Source organism: Pituophis catenifer, unplaced genomic scaffold, assembly GCF_029215685.1.
Source record: "Pituophis catenifer annectens isolate HBS135680 unplaced genomic scaffold, rPitCat1.0.hap2 SCAF_3, whole genome shotgun sequence".
Classification (NCBI taxonomy): Eukaryota; Metazoa; Chordata; class Lepidosauria; order Squamata; family Colubridae; genus Pituophis; species Pituophis catenifer.
Genome location: NW_027256883.1, coordinates 146,006,550 through 146,029,407, shown reverse-complemented (window position 1 = coordinate 146,029,407; position 22,858 = coordinate 146,006,550). Strand labels below are relative to the sequence as shown.

The 22,858-nt window shown below is 39.4% G+C and overlaps 1 protein-coding gene across 1 annotated transcript in view; it reads left to right on the top strand.

Moving 5' to 3' along the window:
- The window catches only part of IL12RB2 (interleukin 12 receptor subunit beta 2), a 29,733-nt gene extending 10,620 nt beyond the window's left edge, over positions 1–19,113 (top strand). Inside the window, exons 7-16 of the mRNA XM_070939475.1 lie at positions 111–249; positions 8,463–8,542; positions 9,499–9,718; positions 10,149–10,349; positions 11,475–11,576; positions 11,910–12,068; positions 13,035–13,169; positions 14,041–14,140; positions 18,128–18,215; positions 18,601–19,113. Of these exons, the coding sequence (XP_070795576.1) occupies positions 111–249; positions 8,463–8,542; positions 9,499–9,718; positions 10,149–10,349; positions 11,475–11,576; positions 11,910–12,068; positions 13,035–13,169; positions 14,041–14,140; positions 18,128–18,215; positions 18,601–19,113 (1,737 nt within the window). The remainder of the gene's footprint in view (positions 1–110; positions 250–8,462; positions 8,543–9,498; positions 9,719–10,148; positions 10,350–11,474; positions 11,577–11,909; positions 12,069–13,034; positions 13,170–14,040; positions 14,141–18,127; positions 18,216–18,600) is intronic.
- The last annotated feature ends 3,745 nt before the right edge of the window (positions 19,114–22,858 follow it).

Below are 22,858 nucleotides of genomic sequence, written 5' to 3'. Positions count from 1 at the left end.
CTGTTGAGTGTAAATAGAGCTTTTCTGTCTCTCGGTGGAATTGGGATTACCAGAGAAAAACAGCTTTTATTAAGTTGTATATGCATGCTTTCATCTCCTTTTCATGCTAGCTTGAAAATCTGAACGCTAGAAGGTATGATCTTCATGACCTGCAGCCCAAGATAAAATATGAATTCCAAGTTTCCTGCAGGCTTCTTCTAGAAAGGGGTTTATGGAGTGACTGGAGCCCAGCATTTCAAACAGAAGCAGGTAGTAAAATAATAATTCCACATGTCTAATGTTTTGTTATTTTGTTACCGACATAAAAATAAGTCATGGACGGGTGAAATGCTCCCAGTTCAGACCAGATCACCTGATCTGGTAGCGATGGCGGCGGGTGGTTCGGAAAACCGGTAGCAAAAATCCCTGCCCCCCCCCCCCCATGCCCAGTTGAGCCACGCGATCATCAGAGGCTTTTTTTTTATTTTTAAAAGCATTTTTTCTACAACCTCTTCGGCCAAAAAAATGCTTTTAAAAGTAAAAAAAAAAGTCTCTGATAATCATGCGGCTCAGCTGGGATCATCACAGGCCGAAGAGGTTGTAGAAAAAATGTTTTTAAAAGGAAAAGAAGCCTCTGACGATCAGGCAATTCAGGTCAGGCTATAATGTCATAGGAACTTAGGGAGAAATGAAAAAAATATTTTTAATGTCCTAAAAAACTAAGTGTGGGAGGGAAGGTTTATCAAAAGCACTCTCACAAAATGGCTGCCACAAGCACTTGCTCATCCACAAAATGGTGGGGATTGATAGTAGTCAACTTCCATTTTCTAGGACAAATAAGGAAGGTTGCTTTGCTCCACCCCTTCTAGTGGTTTGTGGGTATTTTCTATCCCTTAAAATTAATCTTAAAGCTTTGTTTATTGGCAGACAAACACATTTCCAAATAAACCCTGGTGGTCACTCATTTTTTAAATTAATTTTTCAAGAGTGCCTCTATCATCTATTGCGCTTCAATGACCTATTTGGGGATGAAGATAATGCTTAAGTTGGAACTTTGCTTATATATAAAAAATATATGCTGCTTATGGTTTAGCTGGAATGGCACCAACTTCAACGTCTCATCCAGCATGGCTCCTTCTCTAAACTGAGACTGAGACCACCTGAGACCAATTATGGGTAGTCCTCGACTATATCAGTTCATTTAGTGACTATTCAAAGTTACAATGGCACTGAAAACAGTGACTTATGACCATTTTTCATACTTATGATCTTTGTAGCATCCCCAGGATCATGTGATCAAAATTCAGAAGCTTGGCAACTGGTTCAGAGTGGGTTCTACTTACCTTTACTACCAGTTTGTAGTGGGAGCGTGCATGTGCGCATTTCTGCACATACCCAGAAGTTTCTGCGCATGCACAGATCACCCATGATGACGTCGTGGCGGGTGGGCGGTGCCTCCCCCCCCCCGGTTTTACTACCAGTTTTATAGAACCGGACAGAACCTGGAGCAACCCACCACTGAACTGGTTCATAGTTACGACTTACTGTGTCCTGGGGTCATGTGATCACCTTTTGCAACCTTCTGACAAGCAAAATCAATGAGGAAGCCAGATTCACTTAAGAACTGTGTTACTAACTTATCAACTCCAGTGATTCACTTAACAACAGTGGCAAGAAAGGGCGTAAAATGGGGCAAAGCTCCTTCAACAAATATCTTTTTAGCAACATACATTCTGGGCTCAATTGTGGTTGTAAGTCGAGGATTATCTGTATCCCTTATTGCAGATAGGATACTAATATATAAGTAGTCTTCGACTTATGACCACAATTGAGCCCCAAATTTCTGTTACTAAGTAAGACATTTGTTAAGTGAATTTTGCCCCATGTTATGACCTTTCTTACCACAGCTGTTAAGTGAAACACTGCAGTTAAGTTAGTAAGACGGTTATTAAGTGAATCTGGCTCCCCCATTGACTTGGCTTGTCAGAAGGTTGCAAAAGGTGGACTTCCGGTTCCTTGTCTTCGGCGTCGGCGGCGCTCTTTGAAGCTCCGCCAGCCCCGCCGCCCGTAGAGCCGCTTCGAAACGAAGAAGCGGCTCGAAAACTTCTAAATCCTAAAGGATTGAAGAAGAGAGACCGCAGGGCACTGGTTGAGCCCCTGTAACCCCCCAGGGAAGTTTCTGGGGAGAGAACAGGCGTGGCTCCCTTCCAGCCTGCTGAAACTCCGGGCGACGTGGGACGATTCTGCCTTTGCAGAACAAGCCAGCTGCAGGGAACTTAAAGCGACAGAACCGGCTTTAACAAACAGCGAAATTACCTGAATCCTGAAATTTGGAAACGCAAGTATCAGCACTCTATTGACTTTCAATTTGAGAAATCCGAGTGAGTGAAAGTGCTTTGAAAAGAAAAAAAATATGGCGTCTAGCCTTAGAGTTAACGAGCCAGTGAATGTGGATTGGTGAAGTTATCTTGTTTTGTTACAAAGTTTCCAAGTTGTTACAAAGTTGCCTTGCTTGTTATAAGAGAAACAACAATTTCTCCCTTTTTAATACTGGACTTTGCTTTATTTTAGTCTTTATTTGATTAAATCTGGGGGACTTTTTTAGAAGTTTTTGTGCAGGAGGGAAAGGAAAAGGAACCTCCCTCTTTAGAAAAACTAGATCACGAGCCAGGATGGCTTCAAAGAAGCAGGAAGGGAAGGCATCAGGGGGGGGATCCCCCACACATAAACATGAAACGCAACCTCCCCCTGCTCAACAGTTACAAACCCAGAAAAAAGAATTTGATGTGGGAGATTTAAAAGAATTTATTTCTAAAACTTTGGATGATAAATTTCAAAAATCTCAACAGGAGATAGATGATAAACTTCAAAAATCACATCAGGAATTTATGCAGGAAATTAATGAAGTTAAAGACATGGTGAATCAGAATCAAAAAAAGGTGACCAAAAAAATATCTGAAGTGGCGTCTGGCCTGGTAGAATTTATTGGGAAAGTTGATTTTAAAGTTGAAGAATTTAAATCAGAAGTTAATGTTAAGATGAAAGACAATGATTATAAAATTGATGAAGTTGACAATAAAATGCAGAGAATTGAAGATGAGATTGTTATGATACAATTCCGGGCGATGGAATTTGCTATACGGCTTCGGGGAATTCGAGAGGAGGAGAGACAGGACTTGAGACAAGTTTGCTCTGAAGCCTTGGCTAAGATTTTACAAGCTAATCCTGATTTGGTATTTCATAAAATAGATAAAATTTACAGAGTGAACTCTTGGGTGGCCAGACAAAGACAACTGCCTAGAGATGTGGTGATATATTTTACTGAAAGAGAAATTAGAAATCATATCCTGCAAAAATCTTTTCACACTTCTGTACAAGTGGGGGGTTCACGACTTGAAATTTTTAAAGAATTACCTCCTAAAATGCTGAAAGCTAGAAAAGAATTTGGTTTTCTTGTTAAGGAATTGAAAAACTTACAGATACCCTTCCGGTGGGACGCACCAGCTGGGATAATTTTTAGATACAAGGGAGAAGGATATCGGTTGAATACCGTGGAGAAGGCGCAACATTTTTATAGTACTATACTTAAGGAAAGAACTCCATCTCCACGCACATCTACAGTTTTGGAGATTAAGGAGAGTGAAGAGAGGCAATTGAAAGAACAGTCCAAGCAGGAATTAGAAACAGTGCAAGGTGCAGAAGGAGGTTTTTTGAGTGAACCCTTGTTGGATTCTTCTCCAATTTTGGATTTGATTCAGTTGGCTGAAGTGAAAGATCAACGTATAACTAGAGCTCAATCTAAGCTATTTAAACAACAGCAACAACAACAACAGGAAAGACAAGACAAGAAGGCAGTTAAGAGTACCGTACAAGAGAGTGGCGCTATGGGAGGAGCGAGATCGAAGCTTTCGGATGAACTTCAAAGATATTGCTCCGCGCTCCAGAAAGAGGCTGATGACCTTTAAGTGTCTATCTTGGAATGTCAATGGGTTGAATTCAGCACAGAAAAGGAAGAAATTATTTACATATTTGAAACAATTTAATAATGATATAATATGTTTACAAGAAACGCATATAACTACTCAAGATCAAAAATATTTGATAAATTCAAAATTAGGAGCACATTATATATCTTCGACTTCGCAGAAAAAGAATGGTGTGGTTATTTATGTAAATAAAAAATTAACAGCGAAAGTTATAGAAGCAGATCAAGATGGTAGGTTTGTAGCAATTGAATTGTCTACAGCAAATGGACTAATTCTTTTGATTGGAATTTATGCTCCCAACCAACAACAGGATTACTTTTATAAGATGTTACATACTAAAATATTGCAATGGGACTATAGATCTATTTTAATTATGGGAGACTGGAATGGAGTAATTGATTCTAAACTAGATAAAAAGAGCTTGGCAAAGTCTAGAATTAGACTACCACAGACTTTTTTTGATATGAAAGAAGATATGGAATTAAAAGATGTTTGGAGAATACATAATTCAAACGTATTGGATTATACTTTTTTTTCTGATAGACATAGATCTTTTTCTAGGATTGATTTTATCCTGTTGTCAAATGATCTACTTGTTAAGACAAAAAGAACAAAGATTTTTCCAAGAACCTTGACTGACCATAGCCCTGTATGGATAGAAATTGAGATGGATAAGGTTGAGAGACGTTCTTGGAGATTAAATGAGAACTTGTTTAGATATGAAAAGAATACAATAGAACTTAAAAAGCATTTGAAAGAATTTTTTGAAATAAATTTGAATAAAGGTACTCCAATTGAAATTGTTTGGGACGCAAGTAAAGCTTATATGAGAGGGGTACTTATCTATATGAACTCTAAACATAGACAGTTTCGACAAAAGAAAAGAATTGAGTTGGAAATGGAAATAAAGAATAAAGAACAGCTACTTATTAAAAATCCAACAGATGAAAGAATCCGAAGTGCTATAAAACTTTTGAAAGACCAATTTCAAATGCTTATGGCGGAACAAGTTGCAACAAGCCTACAATATGCGAAGCATAATACATTTTGTAACGCTAACAAACCGGGCAGATGGTTGGCTTACATATTGAGGAAAAAACAAAGTATACGGACTATTGATAGTATTGATATTGGCGGGAAAGAAATCTTTCAACAAAAATTAATTAAAGAAGCTTTTGTGGACTATTATACTAAATTATATGCTAAAGAAGAGGTGCAGAATGGACTTATAGAAAAATATTTAAATGATAAGAGAGTTACAAAAATTACTGATCAACAAAAGGAAAGAATGAATTATCCCATAACAGAGGAGGAGATAACAGCAGCAATTAAACAGTTAAAAACAGCCAAAGCTCCTGGCACGGACGGTTTGACTGCAGTGTATTATAAAACTTTGCAAGCTGAAATGGTGGGACAACTTAGAGACTTATTTTGTAACATTCAACAAGGGGGTAAAATACCCCCATCGTGGACAACTGCTTATATATCTTTGATACCAAAAGAACAAGTTGGTCCTAAAAAACCAGAGAATTATAGACCAATATCTCTTTTGAACACAGACTATAAAATTTATGCGAAGGTATTAGCCAACAGGTTGATGCCAGTAATCCAAAAGGTGATTCATGAGGACCAAGCGGGATTTATTGAAGGCAGATATATGAAGGACAATGTAAGGCAAGTAATAGACTTATTGGAATATCTTGATAAGAATAAACAGATTCCTGCAGTGCTGGCTTTTTTGGATGCAGAGAAGGCCTTTGATAGAGTGGATTGGAATTTTCTACTAAAGACTTTAAAAAAGATGGATTTTGGGGACCAATTTATACAGGCGATCTCAGCAATTTATCAAGAGCAAAAGGCACAGATTATTATTAATGGAAGTTTGACGACAGAGTTTAAAATTGAAAAAGGAACAAGACAGGGATGTCCGTTGTCCCCACTTTTATTTATTTTAACATTGGAAGTCTTGCTAAACACAATACGGGACTCTAAAATTTTGAAAGGCATAATGATAAGGCAAGAGGATTACAGAATAAAGGCATTTGCAGATGATCTGGTTGTTACCCTATCACAACCAATGGAATCAATAATCTTGATGAACGACATTATACAAGACTATGGTAGAGTTTCAGGCTTTAGACTGAATTCAAAAAAGACTAAAATGATAGTAAAAAATATGACACAAGATCGTAAACATGAGCTTGAAAGGAGGGCAGGTTTTGAAATTGTACCTAAGGTAAAATATCTTGGAGTTCAGGTTGCAGAATCAAATATGAAATTGTTTCAAAATAATTATGAGGTGTTGTGGCGAGAGGTCCAGAAAGATATGGAGACTTGGAAAAAGCTGCAACTGTCTTTACTTGGAAGAATAGCAGCAGTTAAGATGAACATTTTGCCAAGATTTCTGTTTTTGTTTCAAATGATTCCGGTGCTTAAAAGTGATAAACAACTGAAAGTTTGGCAGTCTGGTATGAATAAGTTTGTCTGGAACGAGAAGAAGCCGAGAGTGAAACTGAAAATTATGCAAGATGTTCCAGAAAGAGGAGGTCTTAAACTTCCAAACCTACAGTTATATTATGATGCAGCAGCTTTAACTTTAACAAGTGATTGGTTTGGAAGTAAAAAGACTGGAATACTGAATGCAGAAAGTTTTGATCTTGAATTTGGATGGCATGCTTATTTATTTTACGACGACAAAGCAGATAAAGTATTTAAAAGTCATATACTTAGAGAATCTTTGATGAGAGTTTGGAAGAAGCACCGACTCAAATGGGATTATAAAATACCGTTATGGCTGGATCTTGGTCATACTTTGTGGAATACAAATATAATGTCACTCGGGGGGTTTTTATACAAAGAGGTTCTTTTTGCAGATGCGGGCAGATGGCAGCTGAAGACATTACAGACACTGTTGGATGAAGGAATTAATTTAAATTGGTTACAATATAATCAATTACAATTGAGATGGAAAGAGGACCAAAAAACTGGTATTATGTTGCATGAGGAAGAATTGGTTAGACATATAAGAGAGAAAGGTCCAATGCATATTAAAAGGCTTTATAATGTTTTGCTAGAAAGGGATTCAGAAACTGAATTAGTTAAAGATTGTATGATTAAGTGGGCACAAAATTTTGAAGAACCAGTGATGTTGGAAACATGGGAAAATATTTGGGTTCAGAATGTTAAATTTACACAGTCCCAGAACCTGAGGGAAAATTTCTACAAAATGTTTTATAGATGGCATCTAGATCCCAAAAAGTTGTCATGTATGTACCCTAATGTTCAGCCAAAATGTTGGAGATGCGAATGTTTGGATGCTACGTATTATCATGTTTGGTGGACCTGTAGGAAAGTTAAGGCTTTTTGGATAAAAATTTGGTGGGTCATGCAGAATGTTTTGAAGAAAAAAATTCAATTTTCTCCACAATTGTTTTTATTGGGTATAGCTAAGGGTTTTACACGGGGTGAAATAAAACTAATATTGTATATGATAACAGCAGCAAGATTGTTGATAGGTAAATATTGGAAGAATGAAGCTTTGCCTACTATCGAGGAATGGACTTTGAAGATGGCTAGTTTCGCAGAGATGGCGAAGATTTCAGCGTATTTAAAGGATTGTTCACAAGAGACTTATGAATGGGAATGGAAAAGGTGGATAGAATATGTTCAGAACAAATACCAAACTAGAAAGTATCAAATAGCTTTTATTTGAAAATAATGTATTAGAAATATTCTAATGTAAAGAGACAAAGAGGAAAAATTATATAGGGGGAGGGATGGGTTCAGGCTTATATATTAGTGTTATTAGTTATGAGTATGTAATAGGGAAGTCCGGGGGGGGGGGAGGGTCAGGGAGGGTTAGGGAGGATGGGAAGTTTGGGGAGGGAGGTGGGGGGGTGAAAAAAGGGGTGAAAATGTAATTGTAAAACTTTTGCAATAAAAAAAAAAGAAGGTTGCAAAAGGTGATCACATGACCATGGGACACTGCAACCGTCATAAATATGAATCAGTTGCCAAGTGTCTTAATTTTGATCATGTGACCATGAGGATGCTGCAATGGTCGTAAGTGTGAAAAACTGTCATAAATCACTTCTTTTCAATGCTGTTATAACTTTGTATGGTCATTAAAGAAACTGTTGTAAGTTGAGGTCTACCTGTAGATATCTGGGAAAAAAAATAGAAAATAAATTGGGTGACAGGACATGTTGATATCTCCCAGCCCTTCCCCTTTTAAAGGTACTAAGAATGATGAAGACCCACTGACATCATACTTCAAAGAATTTCTATCTATGGTCTGAGTTTTGGTAACTTTGGGGAAATTTCCTAGTTGGTAAGGGTAAATCATTACTTCTTTTATTAGAATGAGTAAATCCTTGACTGCCAAGTATTCATAGCATTCTTCCATTTGTTTTCTGCCAGCTGCCCAACACTTGGCAAAGTTTGCTCCCAAGTTGATATTAAACGTTACATTCTAAGGACATTTTTCTTGGTTCCCAGTGCCGTTTGAACCTGTTGATGTCTGGTATTTAAAGGAGGAGACCTCTTCCAAAATGCAGAACATTACTCTCTTCTGGAAGGTAAACATTTCTGTACACATCTTATTCTGATTTTAAAAAAGGAAATGGGGAAAGGAGGTACGTGCAATTCATAATATAGTTGTGAAAGAATGCAGACATCACTGCTGCATTTTCCTGCGCAAAGGTGGAGCCTTGAGAGATGAGGTCAAAAAGTACCTTCTCTGTCTGCCAGAAAGCTACAGAACACCTGTGTTAAGGAATATGCACAGAGTAACCTTTGAGTAGCAAGGTTGAGCACATGAGAAATGGCTGAGAGTGATTGTGAATAAGCACTGTCAATACACAGACAAACTGAGTTGTGATATTCTTTTACTTTTAGGAAAAAGTAAAGCAAAGTCCAATAAACAATCCAGGTCATATACAGATAAAGATAGTTAAATTGTCAATCCAGGGATATTCCAAGAACAAAGTCTTCTTACCAGTTGTTGTAGTCATATGCAATAAAACAGTTCTTTTTGGAGTTGCAAACAGGAACAAGTACAGCAGTAAAACAATCAGTAAAACAGTAGAAAACAACAAGTAGCAGTGATCAAGCAGTGATCATGCAGAGAGAACAGGCAGATAGGAGCAGAGGTAGCAATAATAATGTAATAAGAAAAAATAAGCCATGATTCAAGCTTCCTCTTAAGTACATTGGCTACAGAGCTAGCCAATCAGAATACAGCATGATGAAATACAGTATTACAGTCTTAAAGCTATACATTACATTTTGACTGCAAGCATGCATTGATGGTTTATATATATTGTCAACCCAACCAGTTAGAAAACCCGCCCCATTCTCTAACTTAGGCACTCTTTGGCCAGCTGTTGAGAAAAATCAAACAGGATACATCTTCATGACAGAGTGAATTTTTGAACCCAATGTCCTCCCGGTTCTAGTCCAGTTACTCTGTATTGGGGCATGGCAGAACACCCTAAACTAATATGGAAAAATGTTTGTTTTTGTTTTTTTACAGTCAGTAAATGTACCAGGAACAATAAGACAAAACTTTCATTATCAAGTGATATTTCAAAACCTCAACCAGATGCCACCTAGAACTGCAGAAATGAGCGTGACCACCGATACTGTTTTCTCACACGTCTCCTTTAAGGCGGATTATAACATAACACTTAATTCGAAGAATTCACGGGGCGTCTCCCCATCTGTCTACATAACTACAAAATTGGGAATTACAGGTAAGGTACATTTTTTTTCCTACAGAACTTAAACGCTCATCAAGTTAATTGAATATTAGTTATTGGCCTCAGTTGTTGGCCACAGAAAGAATTCCCGGGGTGGATTTTGCTTTGATTCATGCTAAATAGTATGAATCAAAAAGATTCCTTCACCATGTAATGTAGTACAGTAGTACCAACTCAATGGATAATGATAATTCAGTTTAATTTTCTTTTGCATTACCTATTCATGATTTTTTTTGTAGCATGACTTTAGTTCAGTATTACAATCACTGATTACTTATAGTTCCATTGTGGAGTTCCAAATCTTATTCCACTTTACTAACATCTCTATGAGCGTTATTTCCATTTCTAATTTGAATGTCTCCAGAGCTGATGAAGTTGCATTCCAGTTGAGCTGAATAAAACAATTTTTTTTTCTTCTTCAAAGAACTGCTACCACCTAACCAGGTCTCTGCCACATCCATGGAGAATGAGAGAATCATTGTTAAATGGGAAGCACCTTCATCAACACCATCCTCTTTCATCAATGGATATGTAGTTGAATGGGTAGAGATCCCTCAAGACTATCACAGGAACACCTCCCTGACATGGTTTAAAATTCCTGTTTCTAATTGCACAGTGATAAAAGGTAAACCATATCGTAGGAAAACATGTTGCTAACGAAAAAGTGTAGACAAGCAATTACAAACGAGTGTTGCTTTTAAACATTCACACATTTAAGTCCCCATTCAGCATTGCGCAGCAAGTCAGTACAACCTTCCCCAACTCAATGTAATAGATCAGGGGTGTCAAACTCAATTTCATTGAGGGCCGCATCAGGGTTGTGTTCGACCTTGGGGGGCCAAGTGGGCATGGCCAGCTCGATGTAGTGGTGGCCCGGGTGGGACTGGGAGGATCCTCCTGCAGCCCTCTGCCAGCGAAAATGGAGTTTGGGAGGGCCATGTGCGGTCCTCCTGAGCTCCATTTTTGCTGGCAGAGGCACCTCGGGCCGGTCCTTCACTGTTTCTAGGGTGACCCCACGGACCAAATCTAAGCACCCCACGGGCCATATCTGGCCCACAGGCCTTAAATTTGACACTCCTGTAATAGATTATATACTGGAATGGATTCCAGGCAATCCTTAATTTACAACCGTTCATTTACTGACTGACAGAAGTTACAACAGCAGTGAAAAAAGTGACTTATGACTGTTTTTCATACTTAATGACATGTTTACAACCTCTAGTCTTTTCCCAAGGCTTCTAATCCACAGATTGATAATTTTACAAGAATGCATGTTGCATCTGATTTGATCATATACTTTAGTTCTGCAAACTTCAGAAAAGAAGAGCTTAGTTTTGCTAATGAATAAAATAATATTTTCTTATTGATAATCAATCCAGCAGAAGCAAGTTTGCATTTAGCCCTCAAGTCCAAATGTTTCCTAAATTTATCTGAGAGACAGAAAACGTACCTGAAACATGTGGCCTTTAGGATAGTGGACCAAGAAGCAATGATTGGGAAATTATGGGAATTGAAGTCCACAGAGCTTGAGATTGAGGGGGGAAAAAATGAACTAAGAAAAAAAAATGTTAGCTTCCAGCAGCACCATTAGATATTGTTGTCTAAATCTAGAATCTAGGATGACTTTATGTCTAAACCAACAAATTGATGATTTGCAAACATCGCATTGAAAAAAATAAAACCACTCTCCTTCTAAAATTGTGAAGCGCTGCAGTCAGCTATGCCTGAAAGACCACTTTCTAATTTCTAGATAATTTAAAGCCCAACGTATGCTACCACATCAGTGTGTTTGCACTCTATCAGGACAGAGCAGGAAAAGCAGCTACGACCACAGAAAATATCTCAGCAAAAGGTAAAAGTAACTGATGGTTTGGTTTAAGGTCTGAGATCATCTAAGACAGAGGTCCCCAACCTGTGGGCTTTGAGGGGTTTGCAACCAGGCCATGGAAACGGTCGGCGAGCACACATGCGCACGAGCGCATTCTCACTTGCTCCATTTCAGTGAGCAGCAGAGGTGCGCATGCATGCCACTCACGCAAATGGAGCTGCGCACGCATGTGCGCACTTGTTGACCACTCACGCGGAATCATCCCCTCTCCCCCCTTCTCACTGGCCCGCAAAGCCAGAAACGCTGGGGAACTCTGATCTAAGATAATCAACTTTTTCACAAAGATTTCCTTTGTAGCTCCATTAACAGGACCTCAGATTGTGAATGTAACTGTGGAAGATGGGAGCATTTTGGTCTCCTGGAGAGAAGTTCCAGAACATCAGAAGATGGGGTGTATCATTAGTTATAAGATTTATTTGCAGAAACAATTCTTTTCTATACCCCCAGATGTCCATGGTAGGTACCTTATAAAAATTAATAACAAGTACAAAATGCATGGGGTAGTAAAAAAAGGAGGGGTGGGCAACTTTCAGTCAAGGAATTAACAACTCAGAGAAATAAACTAACAGTAAATGATAGCCTAGTCAAGGACCAAGCAAGATCAAGCCTACCAAAACTGACAGGGCAAGTCACTGGTATAAAAAGAGATCAAACTCCAATTCCTTCCAGCACTGATGATGTTACCTAGTTGGGTAATGCAATGCCTGCAAAAAAGCCTACCAAAGCTCATACGACACCATTCAATCCTGGGCTAAAAATATTCTCTTCTATCAATAGCTTTCAGTCAGAAATTAAAAGTATTCAGATAACAAATTAACAGAGTTGGAAGGGACCTTGTAGGTCATCTAGTCCAACCCCCTGCCCAAGCAGGAAACCCTACACCATTTCTGACAAATGGCAGTCCAGTCGCTTCTTGAAAGCCTCCAGTGATGAAGCTCCAATAATTTCTGAAGGCAAGCTGTTCCATTGGTTGTTTCTTCTCACTGTCAGAAAATTTCTCCTTATTTCTAGGTTGAATCTCTCCTGGATCATTTTCCGTCTATTATTCCTTGTCTGGCCTTTGGGTGCTTTGGAGAATAGCTTGACCCCTTCTTCTCTGTGGCAGCCCCTCAAATATTGGAACACTGCTATCATGTCTCCCCTGGTCCTTCTCTTCACTAGACTAGCCATGCCAAGTACTTGAAACTGTTCATTGTATGTTTTAGCCTCCAGTCCCCTAATCATCTTGGTTGCTCTTCTCTGCACTTTTTCTAGAATCTCAACATCTTTTTTATAGTGTGGTGACCAAAACTGGATGCATTCCTCCGTGCCCAAAGAAATGGACACTGCCTTAAATCACAAAGGCAAAGATATGCAGCTTGATTTGATAAGAGCTTATGTTGTGAAACAATTATTCTTTCACCTTTTTATTTTTCCAATCAGAGATCTCTAATCCAGCCCCACAGCCCTTTTGTATAAAAAACATAGAGGCTGGTGCTTCCTATGTTATTTGGATGACAGCTTCTACAAATGCTGGAGAAAGCCCGAGGGGGAACGAAGAGCTGATCTACATAAAAAGTAATTATAATACGTCACCATTATAAGTAACGGCTGAGGTTTTTTTCCAAACAAATTCATGTTAGGCACATAATCATCTGTCAAAATGTTGGGTGAAATGGTTTGATTTTTAGATAATAAGCTGCAAGAGTTATTAAATTATCTTCTCCAATTGGAAGGTTGGGATTACTATATAGCAGGGGTGGGCAACTGTGTCCCTTTTACAACCTATGGACTTCAACTCCCAGAATTCCTGAGCCAGCTTGGCTGTCTCAGGAATTCTGGGAGTTGAAGTCCACAGTTTGTAAAAGGGACACAGTTGCCCACCCCTGCTATATAGGAAAGTATCCAGGGTGGTTGCTTTAATAAACAGCTAGTCCTCGATATACAACCACAATTGGCACCAGTTGTTATGGCTATAAGTTGAGGCACCTATGTGACCAGATCTGGTTTTATATTTTTTTCAGCAGTCTTTAACTGAATGTCACAGTCATTAAGTGTGAACCCATTCTTTCAAATGGAAAACCAGCGAAAAGCATCCCAAATTGTGGTCATGCAACTGGCCATAATGGTGAGACAGTTACCAAGCGGCCAAAATGTGTTTATGTGACCATGGGGGTGATGATGTGGTATAACATTTTAGGATGACCAAAAGTGCTTTATAGGCTGTAAACCATCTGTTCTGAGCCCATCGTAATTTTGAATGGTTGTAAGTTGAAGCTACCTGTTGTAACATATGTGTCTTACGGAGTAATGTGTCATGGATCTCATTCAAAAAAAGTTGTAAGAGACTAAATAAATTAATGTGTTCAAAAAGATATCAGATTTCTAAATTCTGGTTAATCTAAGTTGTAATGTTTTAATACCTGTGCTTTTGTCTTTAATATAACAGGTGGATTTATAGGTGTTTCTGACTGGGTTCCAATTGTAACCATTTGCATTATTAGCACACTTTCAGTCTTCTTTTGCTATATACCAGCTGTTCGGCAAAAGTAAGTGATCCTAATTTTTTTTCTTAGATGATTTTTTTTAATGTTTAATCATGTCTAGTTCTCAGAGACTGCCTGGACAGGTGTGTTCAGTTTTCTTGGCAAGGTTTTTCAAAAGTTTCTTTGTCTTCATTGTCTCCTTCCCAAGGCTGAGGGAAACTGAGTGGCCCAGGGTCACCAAGCAATTTTGGACCTAAAGCCGGACTAGAACTCACAATCTCCTGGTTTCCAGTTTGATGCCTTAATCCAGTGATGACTAACCTTTTTCTCATTGTGTGCCGAAACTGCGGCACCCATAATGCAATGCGGGGGGCCTGCGCATGTGCACACAATCCCCGCACATTCCCCCCGCCCCCCCTGCACATGCACACGCAACCCCCCCATGCTCCACCCCCCACGCATGCACCCATGAAAGCTGGCACCCATAATGCAATGCAAGGGGGGCCTGTGCATGCGTGCATGACCCCCTATTCTCCCCCCCACCCCATTTTGGGCCTATAGCCTCCTAAGCCCAAAAACAGGTCACGGGGGTGCCGCACCCTCGTGCTCCTACCGCCCCCCATGCACGCCCTGTGCATCCCAAAAATCAGCTGGCCGGCAGGAGGTGCATGCATATGCACAGTGGAACTGAGCTGGGTGACAGCTCGCATGCCCACAGAAAGGGTTCCGCATGCCAGCAGTTCGCCATCACGGCCTTAACCAATACACCAAAGTGTCTTTCTTTAGATCAAGCCTGTCAAACAGATACAGCGATGCAATCAGGTTTGACACCCCTGCTTTAGATGATTAGTGTTTGTTAGATGTAGAGTGACATCAAATTAGAACACAATAAAAATGGAATTAAATAGGATAATTCACAGGGGAAAGCACTCCCTTGATTGTAAAAATATCCAGAATGAGTTGAGACATGTAGGGTGAAGTTAAGCAGGATGTTTTTTATTTAATTTTAAAAGCATAATACCAACAGGGAGGCTATTAATGGCTGTCTGCGGACCCATAAAAAACCTAAATTCCTCCACAGCAAACACAGTCCATATCGTGCCTTTCTCAACAACAATTCCTTCAACATGTTCATTCTTCATGATGATTCTGCTCGGTGCTCTACCTTTAACTATACTTTGCCTTGTTGTGTTCCAATGCATCCATACATTTCAGCTCCTTATCTTTAGATATGCATGTATATTCAGCGAGATACCTGACCGGGTTCCATGGATATAGTATTTCATTTTTGGAAGCCAAAGGGGCAGTCTACAAAAAGAGCCTGTTTTAAACATGGATGCTCTAATATTATCTTTCTGTCTTTTTAGTTGCCTCTTCCTTTCCTTTATCTTAGCAGCCCCTCTATTGTATGTCTACTACTCCACTAAGAGCCCAAAAGCCAACCAGAAAGGGCTTACGCCAGGGGTCAGCAACCTGCGGCTCTGGAGCTGCATATGGCTTTCACCCGTCTGCTGTGGCTCCGTCACACAAAATATGCGTCACAACCGCCAGTGTGCAACACCTGCTGGTTGAGCTTTTCAACCCCCGGTAGGCCAACCATGGATAAATCCAAGAAGAGAAAAGTTTCAGAAGAAAACAGAATGTTTACTTCAACTACATCTGCTAGTTTTGTGGCTGTTCAAAAAGAGTCAGGCACGGGAAGGGTTTTGTGGCTCCAATGTTTTCTTTTCTGTGGGAAACGGGTCCAAATGGCTCTTTGAATGTTTAAGGTTGCAGACCCCTGGCTTAGGCAAACATACATACTTTGAAGATATATGGAGAAAGATGCCCATCAAATGCTTATAGAGCGGCCACCTTCTAAAACTTGCTTTTGGAAGCGAGAGAAAAGTAAACAGTAATGAATAATATTTATTCATTTAATTTATATCCCCCCTTTATTGTATTTTTATAAATAAGATGGTGAACAAACAGAATAACAGAGTTGGAAGGGAACTTGGAGGTCTTTTAGTCCAACCCTCAGCTCAAGCAGGAGACCCTATACCAGTGATGGCTAACCTTTGTGCCAAAAATGGAGGGAGTGGGGGGGTGCGTGTGTGCCCACACCCATAATTCAATTCAATGTGCCCCGGGCCATTTCCGGCCTCTGGAGGTGGTGGGGAAGGCAGTTTTCACCCTCCCCAGGCTCCTAAAGAGCCTCTGGAGCCTGGGTAGAGCAAAAAATGGACCTTCCTCACCCTGCTGGAGGCCCTCCAGAGGCCGGAAACAGCCTGTTTCCCGACTTATGGTGGGCCCAGAAGGCCTGAAAATCAGCTGGCCGGTGTGCACGTGTGCTACAGCTGAGCTAGGGCAATGCTCGCGTGCCCACCGATATGGCTCCATGTGCCACCTGTGGCACGCGTGCCATAGGTTCGCCATCACGGCCCTATACCATTCTGGATAAATGGCTGTCCAATTTCTTCTTAGAAACCTCCAGTGATAAAGCTCCCACAACTTCTGGAGGCAAGCTGTTCCAATGATTGGTTGTTCTTACAGTCAGAAAATTTCTCCGTAGGTCAGTCCTCTCCTTGGTTAGTTTCCATCCATTGCTTCTTGTCTTGCCCTCAAATGCTTTGGAGAATACCTAATACTTTCTCCTCCTATTTTCCCCACAATAACAACCCTATAAGATGAGTTGGGCTCAGAAAGAGTGACTGGCTCAAAGCATGTGCAGGATTAGATAGTGCGCACAAAGCCATCGCCTCCCCCCACCACCTCGCTGCCACCAATCCGCAGAGCCGGAACCAGGGGTGGGTTCTAAAATTTCTTACTACCGGTTCTGTGGGCGTGGCTTATTTTGTGGGTGTGGTTTGATGGTCATGTGACAACTCCTTAGGATTTAGCAGAGGTACTGGTCTACCAGGCTTTTAACTGCTTGCAGAACTGTACCGGTCTACTCATTTGTTTTTGGAGGCACCGGTCTACCCATTTGTTCTTGGAGGCACCGGTCTACCCATTTTTTCTTGGAGGCACTGGTCTACTCATTTGCTTTCGGAGGCATCAATCTACTCATTTGTTCTTGGAGGTACCGGTCTACTCATTTGTTCTTGGAGGCACTGGTCTACCACCACACTGTCTTTTAACACTGATCAGCTGTAGGGCGGCCCTTTGAAGCCCCGCAGCAAGAGTTTAAACAGTTTTTTTCCTTCTAGCCGATCAGCTGGGACTCGGGAGGCAGCGAATAGATTGGGGGCAGGGCCAAATAAAAGGTAAAAATAACGCGGTGGTGGGCAGCTCCCAAACAAAGAGAACCGGTTCAGTGACATCATATCGTCACCGCTACCGGCTCGGCGGAACCGGGAGGAATCCACCACTGGCCAGAACCATTGGGGACCACTGCCTTAAACAACTAGACCAGTTGGAACTGGTTCCCACTTTCATAAAACAAAAAAGTCAAATAGCAAATCCCTTGTAGGAATAATAATTGGCAGCTTTCTGCACCTTTATAATAACCCAAATCTGCTACTTTAAGCAGGCCAAATCAGACCTTCACAATTTACAGGGCAGAAACCTCCAACCATCTTTGCAAGCAACAGCTTGCTTATTGGCTGTTTGAGGTTACAACGGCACTGAAAAGTGTGACTTTTGACCATTTTTCACACTTATGACCGTTGCAGCATCCCCTTGGTCATGGGATTTACAATTTGGTTGCACAATCATGTGATTTATTTTTGCAACCTTCTGGCAAGCAAAATCAATGGGGAAGCCAGATTCACTTAACAACCATGTTACTAACTGATCAACTGCAGTGATTCACTTAATAAATGTGGCAAGAAAAGTCATAAAATGGGAGCAAGACTCACTTAACAAATTTCTCTTAGCAACACAAATTTTGGGTTCAATTGTGTTCATAAATTGAGGACTATATTTATTGTACTCATGCCAGAAGAGTTTCATATAGCTCTGCCTAGTTTAATAATTTCTAGAGATATTTTAACATCCCACAATTGTGGCATTATTATCACTTAAAACTAACGGCTGCATTGTTTTTTGTTTTGTTTTTTTTCTCACTAGGATTTTCTCTCTCTTTTCTGCTCTGGTATTTGGTTGGTATCCAGATCCAGCCAACTCTACATGGGCAAAAGAATTCTCTTCTACAGAGGTAGACCAACCTACTTTATAACTCCAACCCAGCTGATTGACTTTTCTCTCTGAATAGAAAAACATCTTCCTTAAATTTGCAGAGAGAGAAAAAAGAGTAAATATAAATAATTTAGCTTCAGTTTTCTAAGATTTCCTCTTATCGAATGTAGATTTTCTCAGATCAAAAACATATGCCAAATTTATTGATGTGACAGTCTCATACGAATGTCAGAATCTGTTAACATTGTGGTGAAAAAAAACCTACTTTATACAAGAATTTATGAATGTCAAATTGTGCCGAGCAGTTATATAAAAGTGACATTTGTGCAAAAATGCTTGCTTCTAAAGAAAGGTATATTTATATTATTATCAAACTCACGTTTTCTCTCAATTTCTTCCTTAAGGATGAATCAAGTTCCAATTCTACAGAGTTTTTAAGCCACCCAGTCAGTTCTGAAGACCCCGAAACTCTACAAATAAAGGAAATCTTAATTGAAAGACAGGGCTTTACTTTTATGGATGGGCACATATACAAAAATTCCGAGAGAGAGGCACTATCTATGAGAACTAGCAACTGCAATTCTTTGACTACCAATATAACAGATAGTACTGGGAACTATCAGTTGCCATCTTTGTACAAGAAACTTATACCTGAAGATCCAAATGAAAGCCAAGTATTTTCTGAGTGCTTGGTTAATCCACTCAAGGATGCCACAGATTACCTGCCAACCATCACACCTGCCATTATGACTTCTGAGGAAGACAGCTCTGGATCTGAACTCAATTCATTGCCTATTTTCCCTATAAGTTCTTTTCGAAGAAATCCAGGGTTTTTGGATGGAAAACTTACTCTGGATGCTATAAAAATGGACTGTAATTCTTTCACTGAGAACCCTTTTTTAAGAGCAGAGATATAGGGAATGTTGCTCTTAAGCATTATGACTACCTATGCTCTGTGAGGGGTGCTATTCTCGTGATACTCCCAAACGCTTCTCAGGGGCATTAGATTCTGTTTTGATTTTTATAAAACAAAAGAAAGATAAGCAATTTCATGATTTCAAAAACGGGGCACTAGAGGGGATTAAGTTTTTAAGAAGAGGAAAGATTTACAAGGCAGTGAGACTATTGCAAAATTCATTGTTATATCAATGAATCTACAAAGGCGGCTTTTGAAAAATGAATTCAGAAAATGCTAGCTACAATATTGACAATTTCAGTAATTATTTCTGCTTCTATGAATAGATGTCCAAATGTTCTTCAATGTTATTGAAGAAATGACATATAGAACAAATTTTATCTGACAAGATAGAAATGGTTTCAAAAGTGGGTGTATAACTGACAGACCAAGACAATTACTTTAAAAAATGATGTTTCACTGGATTTATTAAAGAAACTGACTTAAATTTACTTAAACTTAAAATTTAAAAGAGAAGTACAAACCAAGGGTGTGACCTGGATGTTTCTTTACTTGATTTATAAAAGAGGCTTATTAAAGCCTTGAAGAACTGTGTGTGATGAGATAAAGAAGAAATAGAGAAAAACAGATCCTATGACAATATTTGAATGAACTAAAGATTAACATGGTTAGAAATAAAAAGGATATCAAATTGTTTTTTGATTAACATTAAAACAAGATACATTGTTAGCATGTATTTTGGGAAATTTTTTTTTGGTGACACCAGGACTGAAAAGATGATGTTGCATGGATTTGTTTATAGATAAAGAGGTGGAATTTTGGATGAAGCAATAAATGTTTGTAACCATAGAGAATCACTAGATTTGTTTGTGATGAAGGCTGGAAATCGCATACATACATATACATATACATATACATATACATATACATATACATATACATACATATACATACATACATACATACACACACACACACACACACACACATTCTTTTGCATTTTTTAACTTTTATTCTCTTTAAGTTTCGTTTGTATTTATAGTATTAAAATTCTTAATAAAATGGTATGTGCATAAATTAGGACAGGCAGCAGGCATAGTCATGGCAATTGAAAAACAAGGTCTTTGACAGGTGTAACATGTCATTTGGCTGACTCATTACAGGCATTTTCAGTGGAGAGAATCCAATCCCCCACACTTCACTATTAGGTGAGATCATAGCTCACTGTGTCTGAAACACCAACGGGGCTGATGCAAGTTGCATGTTCTGTAATAAAGATTGGAACCTACCCTTCTAAATCAGCAGCAAAAATCCTGGCCTCGAGAGTACACGGAGTCCTCGACTTAACAATAATTCATTTAGTGACTGTTCAAAGCTACAATGGCACTGAAAAAAGTGACTTATGACCGTTTTTCACACTTACCTTTTTATCATCCATATGATCATGTGATCAAAATTCAGATGCTTGGCAACTGACCCATGCTTATGACATTGCTGTGTCCCAAGATCACACGATCACCTTTTGCAACCTCTTGACAAGCAAAAACGACGAGGAAGCCAGTTTCACTTAACAACCGTGTTACTAACTTATCAACTGCGGTAAGAGGTCATACAATGGGCAAAATTCACTTAACAAATGTCTCACTTAACAACAGAAATTTTGGGCTCAGTGGTGGTTGTTAAATTGAGGACTACCTATATTAGCAAAATAAGAGGAATTGAGAGAACCACTATGATCAGCTACAGCAGTGGTCATAGAACAGGGGTGTCAAGCTGGCAGCCTGCTCACCGGATGTGTCACGCTCAGGCCACGCCCACCCCAGCTCTGCAAAAAACGAGTTTGACACTTGTCGTAGAATGCTTGAAGTTGGAAAAAAACAGAGGAAATGAGGAGTTTCTGTGAGAAGCCTTTCCTAAGCTGTGACAAATTTAATACTCTGTAGCAAGGGTCTCCCAACCTTGGCAACTTTAAGACTTGTAGACTTCCCAGCAAAGCAGGCTGAGGAATTCTGGGAGTTGAAGTCCACAAGTCTTAAAAGTTGCCAAGGTTGGAGACCCCTTCTCTGTAGGATTGGGAGACAAGACATGGGGCAGAATGGCCAGGAACTGAAGCTGCTGCAGTCGTTCACACAGAAACATGAAGGGTGAGTTCAATAAGCCTTTAAGCCAATCTAACCCATTTTTCCCCTAACCCAATTAAACTAGGTGGCCAGTTAACAAAAGAAACTCGACACTCTGTGTAGTTTGTACATCAGCATTCACATCTGACAATGCAAGCAAATCACGGGATTGAAATGTCTGTGAGGAACTCCTATATCATCAGAGCAGCCAACTCAGGTAAACAGTAGGAAGTACCAGCCCTTAAGGCAGTGTTTCTCAATCTTGGTAGCTTGAAGATGGGTGCACTGCTGACTGGGGGATTCTGGGAGTTGAGGTCCACCCATCTTCAAGCTTCCAAGATTGAGAAACACTGCCTTAAGGGCACACCTGGGCATGAGTGGAATTGCCACAACAAATTTAAGTTTTGAAACACCCCCAAATGATTTTTGTGTGTGAATCCCAAAAACTACAATGCTGCAATGCTTATATTATGTAGTATAAGAGCAATTACAGACCAAAATTTAAAATACACAAAAATACATCAAAGCAGCTGGAAAAAGAGCATTCATTTTTGTTTCCATACTTACAATACCCCCGTTATATTTCCAGTTTAGGAGATATAAAATTGCAGTCTCCCAACTTATTTTATGTTGATGACAAAATTTGTTCCAATATTTTCTGGGGAAGTGGAGCAGGAGGGTGAAGAGAGGTTATTTGAGCATTAAAATATAACAAAGGTTCTTTTTCACTTTATTTAAAGCACTGGCTTAAAGTGTTTTGGAACTGAATGTCTTTGGTGCTTTCTTTGAAAAAACTCACTCACAGTAGCATCATGGATATGACCAGGAACAAAAGACCAATTTCCTAAAACCTAAAGTAGAAAAATTAAATCAGTTCAAGAGCCCAATACAAAACAGATAAGGAAAGAGCTGTAAAATATCTCGACATATTGATGAAGCTTAAACCAAATTTTATATCACTCCCCCCACCCCTAAAATACGACGTTCCTGATGGAGCTGGCTTTGGCGCCTGGCTTCTAGTTTGTCAATGTCACTCACTTTTTAGAAACTATTAAGAGGGACTGACATTTTCCCCCCTCTACAATCGGAAGAGAATACTTGAATTATCCAAGCACTTCTAATTTAAGGTTCAATTGATAATCAGTGAATTCATTTGAAGAAATAGGAACATCACTTGCTAGAAAGTTTGATCATTTTTTTAAAATAAAATCTCCGTTTGTGCTAGGAAATGGAGCAGAGCTACTGCATTTCTTAGTCAACACCGAAAATATGTGAATTCTCCTGGAACTCCTTCAGCCACTGATAGAATGGGACTCGAGAAACTATTTTAGATCCATCTCATTGGAAGGATTTAAAAGTTGACACTGGGGGAATTATAGTTCACATCCTAATGTTTGATTTAGGGTGATTCTTAGGGACCTTATGATCTGTGAATCCGCTGAACTTTCGAGGTTTGTGGCACCATAAAGGCTAACAAAGTTACTGTGACGTACCAGTTTGATGGAATGAAAGCCCTCAGACATTTTACTTTACACCAAAGCACAAAGCAGTTTCAAATCCTTTTCCAGGATGGAAGTATTCCCTATGCAATATTAAGAGTAAACCTAAATGTAATCTAAACAAAAC